We start from the raw sequence: 21,692 nt of genomic DNA, 5'->3' as shown, positions 1-21,692 counted from the left end.
AATTGCCAGCCAACATTCAGCCAACAATAATGGCCACCGTTTAAAATATTCTAAGCTTAGTTCCGAGGACCGTTAGTAAACATCCATTATATCAGCGGATTGTCATCTGAAGCATATATAGGTCATAGGTCAACCCCCGAATCATTCAACTTCAATTTATATGAATTTTGAAATACTTCCAAATAATAAATAGCTCCCAATTCGAACTCAATTCGAAGTTCAGCCGAATGTCGTAGCAGCGTTGACAGGTGGTCGACCTTTTTTTCAGTTAAGCTGCAGTCATTATGTCTACATTAGACCGGCTACAGTCGGAACGATTTTCAATTAAAACGAAACATTTTGTCTACTCACTCAAAAATTTAATCCCTCGACTGTAGTTGTTCCATGTCTGAATGGGAGACCATATAAGCAAACCAGGTGGCGCAGTTAATTTATAATTAAATGTTGGCACCTATACACACACGCCAATGACATAGTCAATACATGGAGCGTATTTGTAATTGATTTTGTTGAAAGTAGTGAAAACAGTCTCAAATGTTCACGAAAAGTTCAAAGATTTGCACAATAAAGCAGTAAACAATTCACTCCCATCGACAAAAACTGGTCGTAACCGTAAACCGATATTGCTGTCATATCGAATCACGTGGAATATAGATCGAAGAAGTGACTGAAAGACTTGTAAACGTTCATTATACTAGCAGATTTTCATAGGAGCTGACCATGATCTGATGAAAAAAAGCGTACAACGTTGTGAAAAGTGTTTACAAGTTGGCACAGTTGCTCAGAAAATTGACTGGTGTCATTGCCAAATCATCATATTTTACAGAATAAAAAATAGAATGCCAAAACTCAATTTCAATATACAAATTTTGACAGCATGAGAATCCAAACAAATGTATAATTCTGTCAGGGGGCGACAAACACGATTGCAACGCAGTTAAATTAGAAAGAGATACTGTAACAATGGACATCTTAGAAACCAACAAAAAGGTGAACGTTCATTGCCTTTGCAGATTGTCATCCGAAGCGTGTGAAGTCATATGCAAATCATTCTTATTCAACAAATATGAGCATTGAAATAGTTGCAAATATTAAATGTTTCCCAAATTGAATTAAACTCATTTTACTGGTATAGCAACATTGACAAATGATCTTCCGTCCTCATCTACCTCGATGGCAGAGATAATAATAGAAAACATTTGACAAAACATTCTCCATTATCAAATAGTCAACGACATGCAACTTTATTATAACAATGACTGTGAATGTACATTAAATTTGATTTTCAGTGTTATCATATCTGAGCTCTGGCGCGCTATAAGTTACTTCGGTTCATAGAAACGAAATATATGCATTTCACCAATAATTAAAAACAAAAAACAATTTATATCTTCCCAAAATATTAAAATATTACTAACTATCCTTACATGATCCATAAACAAAGATTCATAACCATAGAAAATAAGTTGGATTGGATATATTTATTAATTTTAGGGAATTCTTATTCAAATGAAGGCGAATTTGCGGCAATTGGTGTCACAGACATCGATCGTTTATACTGAATAGAAGATCGACGTACTCGCAAATGAAGTTCCTGTGTTAGTTTGTGCTTTTTAAAAGCTTTAAAACAATTAGCGAGATATCAAATTTGACTCGTGATCGTAGACACTTGAACTTAAGCCCCGAAATACATTTGTGAATTGGCGACACTATATTTGCCATCATTGTCTGCTTTGATGTCTGGCCAACATCTGACGGTATCACAGTCAAAATTGGCGATCTGTGGTGACAGCTTTCGCTGTGGCTGCACCATGATTATGGAATACTCAGTGTACAGTGTACCAATTAATTTAAGCGCATATTGAGACATATTCTTTTAAATTAAGAAAATTCTCAAAATATGAATATTTATCTTCTACTTCTTATTATATGATATAGTTGCTAGGCGCTGGTCTTGTGCTTCAACAATCAGTCCTTCTGTTTCTGTTTTGAGTCCAACACTTTTCAGCCATTGATTTGTCTCGTGTTAGTTAACTTTTGCCTCTTTCAATTCATTCGGATACTTAACATGCATTACCCTCTCTTCCAGTTCATTTGCATATCATTTTCATTTGGTTGGATTTCATAAGGCATTTCTAGCTCCTGTTTGTATTTTCGATGTAGATTTTTTTCTCTTGTTGTACCAACTGGATCAGGGGGTCTGTGGAGTTTGCAGGGTCCAGCTGGACCATGCCTTTTCCTCCTGCTGTTCTTAGCAGGTAAATACACACACGTCAAATTGCGGGTGGTGCAGGTGGTGAGGAATTTGCAACAGGTATGGCGAGGGTGTTAATAGCTTCGAATCTGTTGATAGCATTGAGTTCACTCGTTAAGAGCATTTTAACCCGTCTGTAATATGCTTTCCTTACTTTCTTTTTCATGAGTGGTGTATACAGTCTCTTAATCTCCCCCTTGCCACACTTTTCGAGACCGAACTTCATTTCACACAAGATGGATAGTTCGTTTCTGTTTGATCTCTTTCTCAATTTTCCAAATTGGCTTTATGTGTTTTATTTTATTTCTTCGCTTGTTGGGTTTGATCTAGTTGTTCTATGATGGCACGCGCAGTTGCATATATCAGCTAGTTTATTTCAGCCATACAAAGCGGTGTTGGGATTGCTCTATTTACTGTTTCGACCGCTTGCTTCGCAGGGTGGTCTTTGGGATCAATTATCCAAGTGCGGATCTATCGTTTCGGATATTACAGAATTTAGACTATATTTTCATTAATGATATTTACAAACGGTGTTTTTTTAAATGCCATAATTATGATACTTTTTTTTGGCCGACCTGTCGCCCAATCGCCTGGCAGTCAGTGCACAATATAACTGTCACCCTGACGTTTAAATTCATTTTCACAGAAAAATTTTGTTCAATGTCATTCAAAAATATGAAGTTATTAGTCTGTCGAAATAACTACAAAGGTATTCGCAAACCTTGGCGAAAGCGAAAAAATAGCTTTAATTAAGACAAGTAAACTAAGCAGAAATTCGAATTCAGAAAGATAAAATCCAGTCCGGTAACGCCCACAACGCGAAGACCTATAAAACATACATAAATCTATCAAAGTTACAAAAATTTAATCAATTCTTCGCCGTAATTGACCGATATTTGAGCGGTAATCAACTGAACTCTTTTATCTCGTTTCTGAAGCAGAAGTTGTGAATCAAATCAAATTTTTCTCTAACCCAACATATTTTCTGGTATTAACTCACCACTTGTTCTTGTAACTAATATAATTGTTTTACCATTAAATGTTCACGGACCAAGGTAACTTCTTGGATGCTCTAAAAATAGCCATTTTATAAAGCAGCCCTATAAGTTTCAAAATCACTCATAAATAAACAATTTATAAACTATTCTGACCATAAACACATTTTATCCAATCTCAATACGGTTATCCAATCTCAATACCGATTTTATAAAAAACAGAACACAACACTTGCCCTGGCTGATTTGATCTCTGTAATTGCTGATAACATGGAAATTGGATGTATCACATTTAGCATATTTATAGATCATAAAAAGCATTTGACTCTATAAATCACAATATGCTTTTCCATAAACTTATTAAGCATCACGGTGTAAGAGATGCTTTTGACTACAGTGGTAATATCAATATCTCATCATCTTCATACAAATAATTAAAATTCGGGGTCCCACAGGAATCTTTTCTTGGGCCCATTTTTTCTTAATCTACTGTCAGCTCTTCAAATTGTTTCGACTTCAATTCATTTGCTGACGATACCACTTTATTTGAATCAATCAATCGAACACAACGCGTTTAACTTTTCCGAAAATAATGAACGCTTTCAATATGTGTGGTGCAGTGCCAACTTACTTACTGTTGATATAGAAAACAAATTACTTGATATTCAAACTCCGCCAAATAGAGTGGAAAGAAGTCGGGGATTGAAAGACCACGTATAGAAGGCGCACTCACAACATAATAGAAATCGCACCTTTGAATATGTAGCAAGCAAATTTGCCCCCAAAATTAATTCTCTTTCGCACATAACTTATTGCTTTGAGATCTGGTGAAACGCATGCTCCATAATGCTAAACCCAATATATCTGCTAGAAATTGCTGACGTCTCACAACTTTCTTTCACTTCACTGCCCCACACTGCACATCTATTTAGAATGTTAAACATTTTAAATTGCTATAAGCTTTGAAAATTCTAAACCTAGTTATTTGATTTTGATTTAAAAATATCACTTAGCCCAAACAACCCTGAATCAACCTAATATAAATACATGCCAGGCAACTGCAATAACAAATGTAAAAAGTACAAATAATTTTAAATCAAAAGTTGCTTAATAATTTATTGTGATATTTACTTGTTTCAAATTTTAATTATCTTACAAATATTTTATTTGCATATGCCAGGCGACAATTTGTTTAGTAATTCTTTTTCTTTTTCATTGTGACAATATGTCGACCAGGTTTCATACTCCGATATTAAATGTCAGGTCGGCTACGGTAGTACGCGGATTCACTTCCATATATTGAATGTAGCACAACCCACTTGTTGTTGTAATAATTCTGTTCTACATCTGATTGTCGGCTTTCATCAGTTAATACTATAATAATAATTTATTACATAATGACTTTTTTGTACAACATTTGTTTTTTGTAATACGATCAGATTCCTCGTGACAGTAGGATTTTTCGACATCTTTTGGTATTCTTATAGAACATGTCTCTTGGTGTTGCGTCCTTTGGTTTGTTGTCTCGCCTCCATTTCATCAAAATTCCAGGTTTTTATATTTGTACAGTAACTATGTGCGATGTCTTTTACACGTGTTTTATTCACAGGATGTTTAGTCGCATTTACAGAACCCCCGTTATCTAAACACTCTAAAGGCACCTTCTGTAACATACCTCGAAATGTCACCAAGTCATCATAGAAACTATCACCATACGCCCTAACCTTATGCCAGAATGTTTTGTTGAAGTGTTGATACAGTTTATAATCAGCGCTGTTTATTTCAAATATTCGTTGTCGTTTCCAGTCGTCAATGTTGAATCGTGGACGGTTTTTCCTCGCATTCTGATGTACATATAAAATGTCTTCAAATTCCCAGCATAAAAGCTGCTTCAACAAAATAAGAGATTCATCAAAATACTCGGTAATCATCACCAAATCAAAATCATTTGTTGCTTGTTGTATCACGTGTTCCACAAGTGTTTCATTGTCGTAGTTCTTGGGGTCAAGTCCGACATCAAATATTTGTCTATTTCGCAGTAATGTTCTGTAGTATAAACTTTTAGTGCGGTTCATATAAAAGTCTGTATTTGACAGAAACATTTCGAATGGATCTTCATTGCTTGTATAATTCATATGAAGGTGATCAGCAATTGCTGCGAATCCAAAAATTGACTCGTATGCAGCTACAGGATGACGTAATATTGTTATAAATGTAGCATTTGGAATCACGTTGTTTATTGCCGTTTTATTGAATGGAACATGACTAACTAACATACTGTATCGGGAGCCTGGAAGAGGTGGCAATAGTTGTGTCTCCATTTCACTGTTGAAACGTTCCGTTCTCGAGAAATAACCTGGATGATGTTGGGCAGGTATTACAAACGACAAGTTGTGTCCAAGTCCAAAACGTGAGAGTATTGATGAAACTGTTGTACTCCCCGTCTTGTATGTCTTCAAGAATACCACCTTTGTTATAGGGGCTTTACACTCTTCATACTTCTGGTAACTGGACACCTGAGATTCTCTTATTAAGACGGTGTTGGAATATAACCTGCTTACAAAATAAAAGGAATGAATTAATCAAATTGTAGTTTATAATATCATTCCAATGTGACATACATTATTAAAATTGTAAACGAATTTAAAATTTACTGTCTTAAATTGAAAACAAATAACCCGAAAGTGTTCGGGAACGTCGGATACTCGGAAGCATATATTGGAAAAATAGCGGTGACGTGGTCGGCGAACAAATTCACTCGAACCTTAATGTTCATTATGTTCGGCTTCGGAATTGCAAATTGAGTTGAAGTATGATTACATTTTGTACTGCATTTATAAGCATTGTTAATGTTTGTTACGCATTGTTAAGCATTTTAAGCGTGTGTTCGTAAACCAATACCTGAACACACGAAAATGTATTAGTAACTAGTGCCTGGAATACAGCAAGATATGATGTATGGGGACAAATAAATGACATAGAAACTCAGACGTTATTTGAAACAGCCTGTTAAATATTTTACTACTTCCACATCTACTTACGACAGTGTGTGTTTAATTATTTTAATCGAATACTTAGTTGGACGTAGTGATCATGAATTCGCCATATTCAGATCATTGGTAGCATAGTGGTTGTTGCAGGTGCAGCCAATGGAGCTGCTCATCGGAAAAGCTGTTCCAAGGGATTTTTGTTGGAGGCAGGGGATTTTTTCTATTTTTTGTAGGGGGCGGTAAATATCAGTACTCCCCAGTGGGCAGGGCCAATTTTTTAAGAAAATACAAAGACAGGAACACATTTTTCAGTGGGTACTTACATAAAAGAATATCTCAGGGTGGGCAAAACAGTCATTAGGGCAGAATGTAATGAAAAAACGCATTGGGGGGAAATAACATCTGATAACTGGGGGCAGCCGTGTGCTATCAATAACTGAAAATGCGAGTCACCCACTGATCTGCTGAGTGGTTAATGTATTCAAGAAGCCCAATGATTCGATGAATTACGCTACCAATCGGCACAGCAATGTAGGTTCTTTCACTGTGAATATTCACCCGGGATACAGCAGAAGGGCAAGTCGGTGGGAGGGGAGTAGGCAAAAAAGTGTTTTAATGAGGGGAGGGGAAAGATGAATTTGGTCAACAGGAGGGAAAGACAATTTTTTCAGGTGGAGGGTAGCTTATGAACAGCTTTTAATTGTCCCTCTTTCCTTTATATTGATTAGTATACTTCAAAAGGCCCATAAAATGAATTTTGTCCCAGAGAATTGACTATTTCAATTTATTGCTCGTTGGCTGCACCTGTTGTTGCACAGGACACATGGTCCTACATAGGGATGTACATCAACACGCGATCAATCCATGGATTAGTGTACTAAAGACCCAAAGTTGTGACCAACGCCAAAGGTGATACGAGTAAGAACCTGGTTGAATATGCATTAACCTGTCATAATGGCATTTGGTAGAAACATTGTTATACAAGCATGTCGCGTGATTCCGTGGCGAAATGCATGATGCGCACTTACATATATATATGTACATTGACAAAACAAGAAGGAAAAACAGTAAACAGCGGTTCATATTACAATGTACTTTGATTATTGTAACCCCGAAAAAAAACAGTTTTTTTTAAACGTTTTATATTCATATGAAAATAAACAAAAAAGGTCACAATTACAAATCAAAAGAATGCTATTTTTTCAAAATGAAAGAGTTGTGTATAAAATTACCTAATCACTATTCTTCATTAAATAAATAAATAAATTATATAAATAAATTTCTGTAGATCAATATTGTTTTTGTTAGGGAATATATTATTGGAAAGAATTTCTATTTGGTGCGTTCGATATTTTGTACGAAAGGAAATTGTATTTCATCTTATCTCAATTCTGCAATAAACAAATTCTAATTAATTATTCACTGGGTTTTAATTTTGCTCATTTCGTTGACTGGAAAATGCGCTAAATTAAAACCCAATGAATATGTAAAATTGAACATAGAACACATTATCTGAATGATAAAACCGTGAATTTAAAACACGCTGAATATGCCTGAAATGATAAATCAGCAAAATTTAAACCAAGTAAAAAATTAGTCATTTTACAGTAGTTTTTGTTTGCCATATTTCCTCCTCTGTCAGTAGGTTGTGTACTGATATTCAATTATATTTATAATTTTCTTTACATTTGTCTGTGTGCATTCGGTCATTTATTGCTATTGTTGCATAACTATTTATGATATATATATATATCACACGGTCGTTATCATACATTTTACTTATCTTCAATCAAAAGTCACACTTTTGTGTATCATTCACACTGCATCACTATTTCAATAAGGTTCAGTTGTTTTCTGGTTTCCCCAGTTACTGTTACTTATAATCTCCATCCTCAATTTCAGATCAGTAAAATAAAGTTGGTTTTGTTGCATACCTTATAAAGCGTGGGTGAAGATAACGATATTTAAATTAGATCGACGAGTTCCCGGCTAAACACAGACATTTAGCCCTAGATATTGAAATGACGACTGACTGTTAAAGACAAGAAAGCAACAGATGTAGACTAAACTAGATTAGAGTTGACATCGTTATTAAGTACCATTAAGTAGGTCGCATCTGTCAGTTGATGTATTTACTCACATGAGTCGGGATGATGTGTTCATTTTTACGTCTGTCCATTGACTGACATGGAATACTGTCATGAAGACTCCGCTTTCTAGAGCTCCGATGAAACACAATGCACAAAACACTGCTATTACAGTTAGTTTCGTTGTTAGTTTCGCCATGACTGCCACGACTTCATAGCTTCATAACACTGAACAGTGGAGTGGGATATAAGCGAACTGACGATGGTTTTCTGAATAGAACGCACGAGCAGCACAGCGCATTCAAGTTCTGCCTAGGTAGTTGGTTAACATATGAATGGTTCAATACTGGAAATGCCTAGGTATCTGGGCGTAATGATCCAGTCGAGGCTTGTGACAAACAAATGTGCATTTGGGGTCAAATCGTGGTTTCTTGTTTTGTGGCACTGTGCCAATTTTTTGTTGAGATTCAGTGTTATAGAAACGTTTACGCAAGTACGCACAGACGAAACGTGGCGAAATTGTGATGATGTTAAAGAAAAAAAATCTGTTTTGTACATAGAACGACCGCAAACGTAAGCGCTGACGCCAGGTAACTAAGGGAAATAGAACAAGGATGGACGGGAACGCGATGGACCAATCGGAATGCCGGATTCGTTACCAGTTATGGCCTCTTGTGGCTTGGTGCGCCATGACACTTGAGGCGGGACCAGTCAAAGGTGCGATGGGGCCGATGAACGGCGTCACTATATAAACGCCGTCGCTGTGTGCTACCAAGATACTATCAAGCTCAGCGAAGGTCATTAATTAGAGGTGAAATAAAAAATTAAACAGCATTACAGTTAATATCGAGCATGTTAGTACTTTGATCAAATACACCAATCATTTACTACTGAACCTTCGAATCAGTGCATAAATTCGAGGTGACGTATTCATGGATATGTAGCAGTAGAAAAATGTGAAAAAAACAGTGAATACTACAAAAACACGAGAGAAAGATGCGTAATGTTTTGCCTCAGGCATAAATAGAAGGCTAATTTTAACAGCCACGAAAACATAAAATTTAGTCTTGAATTACACCCCTTCCCCCAGAATTTGGAATAAAGATATTTAGTTTGCATTATATGTGTTATTAATTGTAGAAGTATTTTGAGCCTGGATGGAAATGGCTAAGCCGCTCTCATTTAAATGTGTAGTTTGTGAACGGGGAGTCGTCACCTACGCATGCGTCAGGTGGCCATAGCGTGTCATTGTTTACAAACAAGCGTCTACCCATGAGCTTTTGCGTTCTTATCGTGTTTTGTTATCATTGCGTGGGGCTCAATTCCCGTGCGTGCGCAGATGACGACCCTTCCGCTTTAAGTAGAAAATACATATAAAGCTCTGATTCATTTACTTTATTCACTGTATGAATAAAGAAAGGAGTCAGTTGTTTATGAATTGATGCATCACAACTTGTCAGTAGGTTGCGGCAAAGTGTACAATTCTGCCGTGTATGTAGTCGTTTATTTAAAAAAATCAATTTGGCAGTTTTCCCCAGTTAAATGCAAGAACATGATTTAGAGTCAACTTTACGTCAAGTTACACGCAAAATAAGTCAAATATACATTTTATATTATTTGGTCCGTAGATTCATTAGTATGTACGCGGTTTTATGGCATGTAAAAGCAAACGTTTGACCTTGTCCCGTTACTGCAAAGTTATTCCACTCGTTGAAAGGTTAAAAAAGGTCATTGGTAAATCCAGCGTGGTTTTCAAAGTAACTACTAAACTATGAATAATGCAATTTCCTTAGGGTATGTCTAGAAATGTATTATAAGCTCGCCATGTTTTTTATTATTATTAAAGAATCACTCGTTATTAAGTTATGCATATTATTAAAGTTTCCATAATATGTAATATTTACAACAGCAGCAACATGGTAGATACAATAAATGTTAGAGATGTTTGAGCTGTTTTCTTATTTTCAGATACAATCACAGTGATGATTGTATACTATGTTGATGTTATATGCCTTAATACTGTCACAGCGAGATGATTGTTTTACATCAATAGCTGACCTTTGGCATCACAGAAACCTGCCTCCACTATGTCACTTTCTCTCGGCCTTTTGTAGTCAATGGTCATGTGAAATGTGACTCCCTGTGGTAGCGGCGAAAACCCATAATATTTTATGTGAATAAACACCGTGTAAACTATAACATTAGTCTATATGGTCAATTAAACCACATATCCCAAATTAATTCGATCAAAGAATATATGTACCAAGTTTCATGCTTCTAACCAAACGTGCACAATTAAACAAAACTGATCACCTGTCCCGCTACCTAAACCTTATTGTTTTGTTTACATATATTTATTTTGAATCAATTTCCAGTGTCTCCTGTATACGTGCTTAAAAAATGTATTTGGAATTTAGATTACGCACGTAGAAAAGTAAATTCATCATATACCCCTTTATATTCCAATATACATTCTGAACAGAGGTTTAATTACTTTAGTGGTTTATTTGACTGTAGTGGCGCTGTTTACGATTTTCACTTAGCTGTCGAGTTAGAATCTATGTTGACCGAGGTGGATGATATTTTGCCAGATGTTGATTATGAGCTTGAATTGATTAACTACCCAATTAGCACGGAGGAAATTATGCTAGGCCTAGCCAGTCTTAAAGGGGGCAAGTTTAGGGGATCAGATGACCTGCTTGGTGATTTTTTTAAGACAACAAGTGATTTTATTATCCCCTATCGTCATGTACTTTTTAATAAAATGTGGGAAAAAAGTGTCTTCCCTGAGCAGTGGGCGGGAGCTATTATTGTTCCTTTGTATAAGCATGAGTCTCCAAACAGTCTGGAGAATTATAGGGGTATTTCACTGCTCAGCATTTTCAGTAAAATTTTCACAGGTATTTTAAATAGACGCCTAGTTAATTGGTCAGCTGCTCTTGATAAAATTACAGAGGGTCAAGCCGGGTTTCGTAAAGGCTATTCAACAATAGATAATATATTTATTTTGCAGGCAATCATTTAAAAGTATATTACCAGAAGGAAAGGGAAATTCTATTGTGCCTTTATTGATTTTTCCAAAGCCTTTGACACTGTAGAGCGTCAAAGTACAAAGACTTTGGTATATTCTATTAAAGGGTGGTATCAGGGGGAAATGTTCAAAATGTTATTTAATAATTATAGTAATGTCAAAGCATGTGTGAAATCTATAGATGGTTTCACAAAATTCTTTGACTGTCCCGTTGGTGTTAGACAGGGGTGCATTCTGAGCCCTTTCCTTTTTTTCGTTTTTTTATAAATGAGTTGGCTTCTCATTTGCAGACATCAGGGCAGAGGGGGGTTCAGTTATCTCCCGATCTCGTGGAAATTCTCTGTTTATTATTTCCAGACGATGTTGTTTTATTTTCTGATTCGATTTTTGGGCTACAGAGGCTGTTGAATAGCTTAAGTGAATACTGTAATCTTTGGAAAATGTCTGTCAATTGTTATTTGGGAGTGTTGTTTTCCTGTCGGTTAAATTGGTCCAGTGCTACTAAAATACTCACCCACCAGGCTAAAAAGTCGTCAATGTGTTTACGCAAGCGCGTCAGTAAATTAGGCCCCTTGCCCTATGAACATTTCTTCAATTTTTGATACTATGATTTCCCCTATTTTAACTTACGGGTCTGAAATTTTGGGTCGCCATGGTTATGAAACGCTTGAACGCGTCCAGCACCTTGCATGTAGAATGTTCTTGAATGATTCCCAAAATGCACATAATTGTGCAGTATTAGGGGAATGTGGGCGTTACAAAATTTTCCTTAGCACGGCAAAAAGATGAGCCCGAGCGTTATTTGTTTGCTATTTCTATTCCCTATCATAGGTTTATGTTATCCCGTTTTCGTTGTTCTTCTCATTGTCTTAGGATAGAAACCGACAGGAGAAATGATATTCCAAGTTATGAACGCCTTTGCCCATTTTGTGAAAACGTAGAAATTGAAGATGAATTACACTTTTTGTTGATTTGTCCCTTCTTTGATGAATTTTGGAAAACATACATCCCTAGATATTATTTTACGCCGCCCTCACATAAGACGCTTCTAACCTTGTTATTGACTGAAGACAGAAATGAATTCAAATCTCTTGCAGCCTTCCTTTTTCATTCACTTAAATTACGTTATGGAATTTATAAACACAGTGTGTGACATTACTGTTTTTGTTACTTTATATTTTATTCATAGTTTATGTATTTTGGGCCACAGGCCTTTGATTGCAATAAAGACCATCACATAAAAAAATGTATTTTTTATTTATTTTCAAAGTGTTTATTACTTGACATGTGCCAATGGTAAATCTTAATTAGGTCATGAAATAGAATTGATACAAGTAATGATTGGAACTAACATTCAATTCTAGCGTGTTTACATGCTTGCATTAAGTTTACATGGAAAAGTTTTTGAATGCTTGAACAGCGCCGCTATATTTTAACTTAAATATCTAGTCAGCAAACCTTTAGATAGTGGTTTCAGGGAAATGTTTACAGTTACGTAAGTGCATGCAACTGAATACACCAACGGCAAGATTTACAAGCGTAATCCCAATTCAGATTTACTATTCAACAAGTTTCTTTTGGGGGAATATTGTATATATGATTCTAAGTGAACTGCTACTGAGTTTTCGATAATATATTCACCGACAGCGCCCTCTCTTGTTCGTCAATGCAACCCGGTTGTTTTATTAGGTTTTACATACAGTTGAACTGCTCCAACACGTAAGACAACGTTTGCTACAAAATGATTCGTCTACGTTTAACACTAATCTACAATGAATATAATAAATAATATTCCAAAATTTAATTTTAGAAGAATGACGTCATTTTCTATGGCCAATAATCACATAGATGCATTAACTGATAACGATACAGCGAACATAAAACACGTTCAAAATAATTAAATCGTCAACTAGTTATTTATTTCCAAGTTTAAAATAATGTTTTCTCACAGATCTACAGAATCAAAAAAAAATATACAGAAAACAACACTAATACAACTACATGTATGTCGTTTCTAGCAGCTGCTGCCTATTTAAACTAATTAATGCTAGTCATTAATTTAGCAAGTTCTTCATTGATTACATTATGCTCAGCATGTCATCAGTTGTTGTCACGACGACTACGTAGAAACTCTCTTCCAAAGTCAGCAGAAGTACCAGCAACTGTTTCCTGCCAAAATAGTGTAGTAATAAACAATGAACTGAACAGTTTAACCAAACGGTTGTTATTATTATGACGGTTTAGGATAAATGCAGGTTATTCCTATGTTATCTACTACATGTGTGGAGATGATATTAAGACATCACAATCATAACATAACATAAGGTAAAGTAATATCACATCACAACACAACACAATTTCACAGTGGATACTGAAATAAGATGATCTATGATTATTAGATGTGTTATATTCTTATTCATTCTTATTCATTCTTATAATGAATGAATGATTGAATGATTGAATGAATGAATGGATGAATGAATGAATGAATGAATGAATGAATGAATGAATGAATGAATGAATGAATGAATGAATGAATGAATGAATGAAAGAATGAATGAATAATAAAGAAATAACGCTGAAACTCGCATTGTCTATAGTCATCATAGCTTCCGGGAAGCGTTTCCTATCAAGATGGAAATACATGAATATATATAAATAATTAATTAAGGAATGAATGAAAAAGAAATAAGAGAGAATATATATAATGAATGAATGAATGAATGAACGAATGAACGAATGAAAAAGAGAGAAATAAGTATTTGTTACTCACCTTTTTAGAGTCATCACGGCAACGCAGAAACTCGTATTGTCTATAGTCATCATAGCTTCCGGGAAGCGTTTCCTATCACGATGGAAAAACATGAATAAGTATAATAAATTAGCAGCATTTTATGTTATGATAAATGTACTTTAAGGATGAAAATAACGTACATAGGACAGTTAAAAGGGGATATGTCAAATATATGCCTGCATAAGGCATAACATAAGGCTTATAACCAATAGAGTTTACAGAAGACAGTATAATTACAATCACACCATTTGGTAAATGCTCTATATTGTTAGAGCATTTACCCCAATGCCGGGTGGGTTTATATTAAAATGTAAGTTTATATGTAATGTAGGCTTATTGATTGAATGACTGGATGATTGACTGACCAAATGCATGAATGAATTAGTAAATAAATAAAAGTTTTTTGTTAATTCGTCACGGGCCAAACAATATTAACATTAGATGGGGAATTTGTACAAGAGCAAAATGGTTTATGTTGTTTAATCGTATGTTTTCAATTTGTAATTGTAATCTAGGAAGCATATTTGCGGCAAAACTACTCTACAGAGGAGGTACCCTACCAAAAAATGCAATTGCAATTAATTGAAACAGACAACAACAGCTGCTTATACAAATTTATCTTTATTTATCTCGCGATAACGAGTGAGGTTTTGTATTAAAGCATGGTTCTATGTAATGCAGTCTTATTGTATTATCTGTTTTGATCAGTAATGGTTTAAAATGGCTCGTAACAAATGCCTTAATTTAAGCGATTAAATTGGTGTACAGAAAACATTATAGTAGACTATACCTGTGCGCATTGCGATGGTTTGGCGAGTATGAATTGAGTCTGCAAAGGGAAAAGTGAAATACAAAAAATTAAAATAACATAGCCGACTACAGAGGGCCAGACAAGAGTTTCATAAACAATCAGTACCAATGTACTGCCCGCTATGTATCACACTGATTCGTAAAAAAACTGAAGTCTACATCAGACAAGTAGCATCGATGCCATTTTAGATAACGTTAACCTGAACAATGAAACTACGTCATACAGTCATAACATTGTAATGCCCAGTTATTCGATGGTAGTAGGCTTTCATGTCGAGGCCTCTAATATATATTGAATATGGGTCGACCTGTCTTTAGACCAACCCCCACGTCTTTGGAAAATTCGGCAATCAAAATCCCGCAATAACTATTCTGTGCCACAAGGCATGTAGAGCTCATGTTCACACGCATTTAGGACGTCTATCATTAATTACCACACATGTTGCAGTCACTAAGTGTAACCATGTGGTTGTTCTACTATACCGTTAGATGTACATATCTCATCGTATTCTGTCTTATATGATGTAGTCACGATAAGCCGGGTAATTTATACTAGTTTACTAAAGACAAAAAAATCTATGTCAAACGTTCTAAGAAACAGTTAGTTTATATGTTTGTAACCAACTCATTCAGGTTGGTGACCATTCCGTTGATACACGGGTGTGTTTGGGTCGGGGGGGGCCTTCAGTGTACGACAGAAAACATTTGTCAGTTCTTATTTAGTCCTCTCAAGCTTTGAATATAATTTCAATATTCAAAAAAACCCAAAATACTTAAATCTCTCACTTATATTACTTTATATATAGGAGATGTAATGTAATGGTTATGAATTATGTCTCACCAAACTAGCCATCAACCAACCCATTGTACGGCGTACTTTGGAAAAACAAGACTTCATTATATCATCTGGCAATTTATCTGCAAAACAAGTAAACAAGAGTACTTTATTTTAAATTCAGCAATGTAATGCACGCCTGGGACTATGACCATGGTGGTTCTAGTACTGCACTTTAGTATTAGTATTAACCATTTATGTTCTGTTATTATGCTCCTCTCGTATATGAGATACATGTGAAGCTGGTCTTGTCACACAAAATTCTCTTTACTATGATGATACACATATCCGCCAAATATTTCTTAGGTGCATGGTTTTCACACAAATCCCTTACTATCATGATACACACTCAACCAGATATTTCTACATTGCATGATGTATTGTCACACATGGGGAGCTAAAATATTCATGACTGATGGTTTAAATGACACTACTATAATAAGGATTATGACATTTACTCGTATATGTAAGACGAAACCCCAGGAAACGTCAATTACAGTAAAATTTTCAGTTGCAGTTGTTTAGTTATATCTAGTCCCAGCTCGGAAAGAATACACTGAAAGAAATATACAAACGTTTACAGTAGGAACAACATGCATAAATACTAAAACCATTTACATTGCCATGGTTACTCAGTAGTTAGAGGTAGACATAGTTGAGATAACATACCCATGCGTAGATTCTTAAACAAAAGTCGTATAGGCCAATTTACAAGTTCACGAATACAAACCAACTGACTGCTAGCAACATTTGACAAGTTCCCCACATTACATAAACAAATCAGTAAGAGAAATCAGTATATCATCTTGAATTCAAGGTGAATGTTCTGGCGAAGCAGGGAGGAATGCCCGAACGGAACAACACCATGCAGGCGGTCGATGAGATACATGTACTCTGTAGTATTCATAGACTGATATCAGGTGTTTAGAAAAGTATGAACACTTTGAATATGTAATATACATCACTATCAGGTCATTGATTTTGGCAAGGTATCAAATATTTAAAAACTATTAAATCATACATTTTCCAGAGAACGACTAGGCTCAATATTCAAACAGGTGTATTTGGATAGATTGTGGTTCCATATGATAACTATGTCACATAGATGACCTCAGAGGTTATAATGTCACTTATCAGATGTAGATATCAGATTTGTCACAGAAATTAACAGAATGTGTTCACTTTTTGTCGAAACACATGATATCACTAGCAAATATTACTAGTAAATTACTATATGATATTAAGCTATATTTCTCTTACCGATTGTGATGTACTTAACAGTTGTTTTGTTTTGAATAATTGTAGTCTGATTATCGATTTTTTCAGTTATTCATGTAATGTTCCTTGCCGTTTAAGTAGGTTTTCTTTCACCCTTTTAAAAACAATTACATTTTTTTATAACAGCAAAACATTCTATCAGTGTATAGTCTAATTTCATGTTACATTTGTCTGCACAACATTGCAAATATGGTTATATAACTCAATTCAGATAATATTCGCCTGATTTTCTGATGCCCTACAAATTCGTGCAATAGCTTATTCAGGAGTTGTTAAGAAATAAATTTATGAAACAACACATGTAGATTGGAATGCAATTTGAAAACTTAATGTACTTTTGGAAGTATATATTGCATAAATCATATTTATACCTTACCATAAAACTAAAAATAAAACCATTCAATAATATCATATACATACTTGGTAACACAATGTGTGTACGATTTTCCATATACACACCAAAGATGTTTATTCTGCCTTAGCTTAATGACGTTTTACATGAGGCGTGTTGAGAAACAAATTTGTCGCCTCCTGACAAATCGGCATTTCAGTTTGCCAGTCAACTACTCACCCATCGCCACAGACAGTTGACTTATGTACACAATATTAGTATGAGCCTTCACTGAACAAACCTTATTGATTTAGCTAGCATCCAATTTGATGATATTTGATATTTGTTGGGTTTCATACATGTGCATGCGCGGTGAACTGTAGATCTGACAGGAAGTACTACATCAACTAATAAAGATTAGCCTATGACTCTTAACATTCATTCATTGTTTGTAAGATTCACGACCAACGTGATCCCCCCAAAAGCCAAACCCTGACAATAACATTTTCAGTGGAAGATATTGATTTGTATACATTATTAGTCATTTGAATAACAGTTGCTTTTGTAGTGAATATTACAGCACTATTTCATTAAACGTGAACTATATCTTAAGTTTGTGCAGTTAAAATAGGGTTTAAGTATGTATTGTAAATCCGTCTGGGCCAGACTTTCATTTAAATAACAATACCTTTTACATGTTCAACAATGAAATGCGAACAACACTATATTGAACTAAAAATATCTCACAAGTTACGTAATTTGCATTTAACTGACACATTATTGACAATTAGATAGCCAAATATCGCAAACATATATACCATTCCAACTGCCATCCAAGCAATATATTACAGTATAAGTGTATATTAAAAACACTAGAAAACATGAGAACCACTGGCTCATTGCCAACTAAATGGAAATACACCAATTGGAGGATGTTGTACCCAGACTAGTTTGATAACAAACAACACTGTTTAAATAACATTTGCTGAGAATGTAGCGCTGCATCAATAAATCAGTTTCAGTACTAATCATCTAATCATACGTCTCATACGTGCCTATTAATGGTTGCATACATTAACTACAGTAGTTTGTATATTGCAACTAAACATAATTTGCTGCACGTTTGGCAAAATAACACTTACACATCTTTATATATCAACATACACTACTTATACATCAATTACCAATAACATCAAATGCATCTCATCCATCATATGTTATGTGTTATCAGCACATAATCAATAAGCATGGAACAAGTCTGCTGTGCATGTATGTTTTTAGACACGTCAGTTTGTCATCAAAACAAAAAAACGTAGAATAGATAATTCTCATGTGCGCGTATTGTCACACATAATCGTTATCACCAAATGTTTATAATGAAAATAGTTATTTATACTACATCTACTTCACATTTTTTCTACTTGCCTATACTTATATCAATTATACATAAACATCATCAAATGCTATGAATGACACCTATTTACACAATGAATACCATTGTCATGCATTACACACACAGGTTGGAGGAGTGCAGTAGCAGTGAACATGTGCATAAACGGCCAAACTGATTTGTTCTATCATATGTCACTTGTTGTATGGAAAATAATATAACTCTCCCAAAAACCCTAACCCTACAAATAACCCATTCATTGGAAGGTATTTATTTTCATACATTGATTACCTGAATACCAAGTTTATTTGTATTGTACATTACAGCACTAAATAAATAACCTTAAACTATATTTTATGTTTGTGTAGTTAAAATAGGGTTTGAAAATGAATTGTCATTCTGTCTGGGTCAGACTGACATCTGCTTAACAATACTAATTACATTGCCAACATTAGAATGTGAACAACACTACATTGACCTAAAAATATTGTACAGCATACGTAATTTGCATTTAACTGTTGAATAATTATTGATAACAAGTGAATATTCGCATCGCCAAATATCACCAAACAGATATAAACCATTCCAACTGCCGTCCAAGCAATATATTACAGTGTTAGTGAAACACTAGAATGCATTGCCAACTAACTACCAACACCACTTGCAGGAAGTTGTAACCAAACAAAATGTTTTACCACTTGACCTAACAACAATCTAACCACATGCAACAAATAACCAATTTCAACAAGTTTGATAACAAATAACACTATTTAACTAACACGTGCTAAGAATGTAGCACTGCATTAATAAATCAGTATCAGTACTAATCATACGTCTCACACGTGGTTATTTATGGTTGCATAAATCAGCTACAGCATATTGTGAATCAACATAATGTGCTGCACATTTTGCATATAACACTTACACATCTTTAAACACCAACAGGCACTACTTAGGCACCAATTAACAATATTAATAAATGCATCTCATCCATCATATGTTATGTGTTATCAGATCATAATTAATAACTATGAGACAAGTCTGGTGTGAATCTATGTTTTCAGACACGTCAGTTTGACATTGAAACCAAAAAAGACTAGTTAATTCTCATGTGCAAGTATTGTTACACATTCTCATTATCATCATAACACTGTATACAACAATCTGCGGTGCATGGTGTCTTATCATACATCATATATCATAATGTACACACACCACCATGTATTTGTGATGTGCATTGTGTTTTGTCACAAATTCCTTTACTGTCCTGCTGCACATTTCACCAAATATTTCTGAATTACATAGTATGTTGTCACAAAAATCCCTTTACTATTACGATGACCACCAGATATTTCTAAGGTGAATAATGTATTGTCACACATATTCCTATATCATCATGATACACTCTACATTGTGTGTTGTCAAACATACCCGTTTACTACGATGATATACACTCCACCAGATATTTCTTTGTATGCTTAACTTATAGTCAGATCAGTCATGAAGTGTTGTCAAGTGTTTCGAAAATATTGATCACTGTGATGTGTTGACTCAGGAACACACAAAACATCAAAGAAACCAGAGAGCTTCGAAACTTAACTTCTTGTTTATTCCGCCATTTTCAGTTACACCACCCGCACTACTTTTACATATCAATACATTCGGGTGACCAGGTGACATTAACACATATAACACAATTACAAAAGTATGTATTCTGGCGCATGCAACAAAGTAGTCCCAAAACGTCACAATCACATACAATAATAATATAAATCACTGTCGAATTATTGTGCTTTACCAATACATCAAATATTTTCAAATTACTAAATCAAGTATTTTCAAGAGAATGACAATAAATAAAATTCAAACTGGTTTATTTGAATAGATTGTGATTCCATGTGCTCACTATGTCACACACATGACCTCAGATTATATGAATGTTTCTTCTCTGATGTAGATATCACATTTGCCATTTGTCACAAAAATCACTTTTTCTCGAAACAATTGACATCACTATTAAATATCACTAGCAAATTACTTATATATTTATCTTACTGATAGAGTATCTATTGTGATGTATTTGTCAGTTGTTTTGTTTTGAAGTATGTAGTTCGATTGTCGATTGTTTGTCAGTCGTGTATTTCATGTTTGTTGTCTTGGAGTTATAAATACCTTAAATGCAAATTTCAATAATGTTTGAGTAAATTGATATTTCTGCTTGTTTTTTGTTATTTTCTTTTATAACAGCAAAACATCAAATCAGTGCATAGTCTAATATCATGTCACCTTGGTATATATCACATTGCAGAAATTATTCACTTGACTCAATGGTAAACTACTAATTCATGCAATAGCTTTTGCAAGATTTGATCAAAAATAAACTAATGAAACAACACATGTAGACTTAATTTACTTTTGGGAGTACAATTTCATAAATTATAGTCATGCCTTACCATAAAAAAATAAAACCGTTCAACAATATCATTTACATACTTGGTAACACAATGTGTGTACGATTTTATCAAAGATATGTATTCTGCCTTAGCTTAATAAAGTTTTACATGAGGCATATTGAGACACATCATTGCCTGAGAGGCTCAATTGTCGCCTCTTGACAAATCTTCAAATCAAAACTTCGTCAGTTTTCCAGTCAACTACTCACCACAGACAGTTGTCTTATGTAGATGATAATATTATAAGCCTTCACTGAACAAACCTAATCGATGTTAGCTAGCGTCCAATTTGATGATATGTTTTGGGTTTCATACATGCACATGCGCTGTGAACTTTACCTCTGACAGGAAGTACTACATCAACTAATAAAGATTAGCCAAAGTTTGCTTTCATAATGAAAATATGTTGGCCAAATAGAAAATAGGTATTTAGACTGCAACTCC

At 34.7% G+C, this 21,692-nt stretch overlaps 1 protein-coding gene and 1 long non-coding RNA gene across 2 annotated transcripts; both read right to left on the bottom strand.

Annotated features, from left to right (window-relative positions):
• Positions 1–4,730: 4,730 nt before the first annotated feature.
• LOC100370636 (galactosylceramide sulfotransferase-like) lies at positions 4,731–8,525 on the bottom strand. Its single transcript, XM_002742022.2, has 2 exons — positions 8,380–8,525; positions 4,731–5,802 (listed from the first exon to the last, which is right to left on the bottom strand). Exons 1-2 carry the CDS (start codon positions 8,523–8,525, stop codon positions 4,731–4,733), a joined length of 1,218 nt encoding a protein of 405 aa, XP_002742068.2.
• A 4,729-nt stretch (positions 8,526–13,254) lies between these two features.
• LOC102810378 (uncharacterized) lies at positions 13,255–21,476 on the bottom strand. Its single transcript, XR_014931540.1, has 5 exons — positions 21,458–21,476; positions 15,803–15,879; positions 14,942–14,980; positions 14,131–14,202; positions 13,255–13,526 (listed from the first exon to the last, which is right to left on the bottom strand). It is a non-coding gene; the product is annotated as an uncharacterized LOC102810378 (long non-coding RNA).
• Positions 21,477–21,692: the final 216 nt, after the last annotated feature.

Source organism: Saccoglossus kowalevskii, chromosome 14 (assembly GCF_978046115.1).
Source record: "Saccoglossus kowalevskii chromosome 14, keSacKowa6.1, whole genome shotgun sequence".
NCBI lineage: Eukaryota > Metazoa > Hemichordata > Enteropneusta > Harrimaniidae > Saccoglossus > Saccoglossus kowalevskii.
The sequence above is the reverse complement of the archived record's forward strand: the minus strand, read 5'-3'. Positions and strand labels throughout refer to the sequence as shown.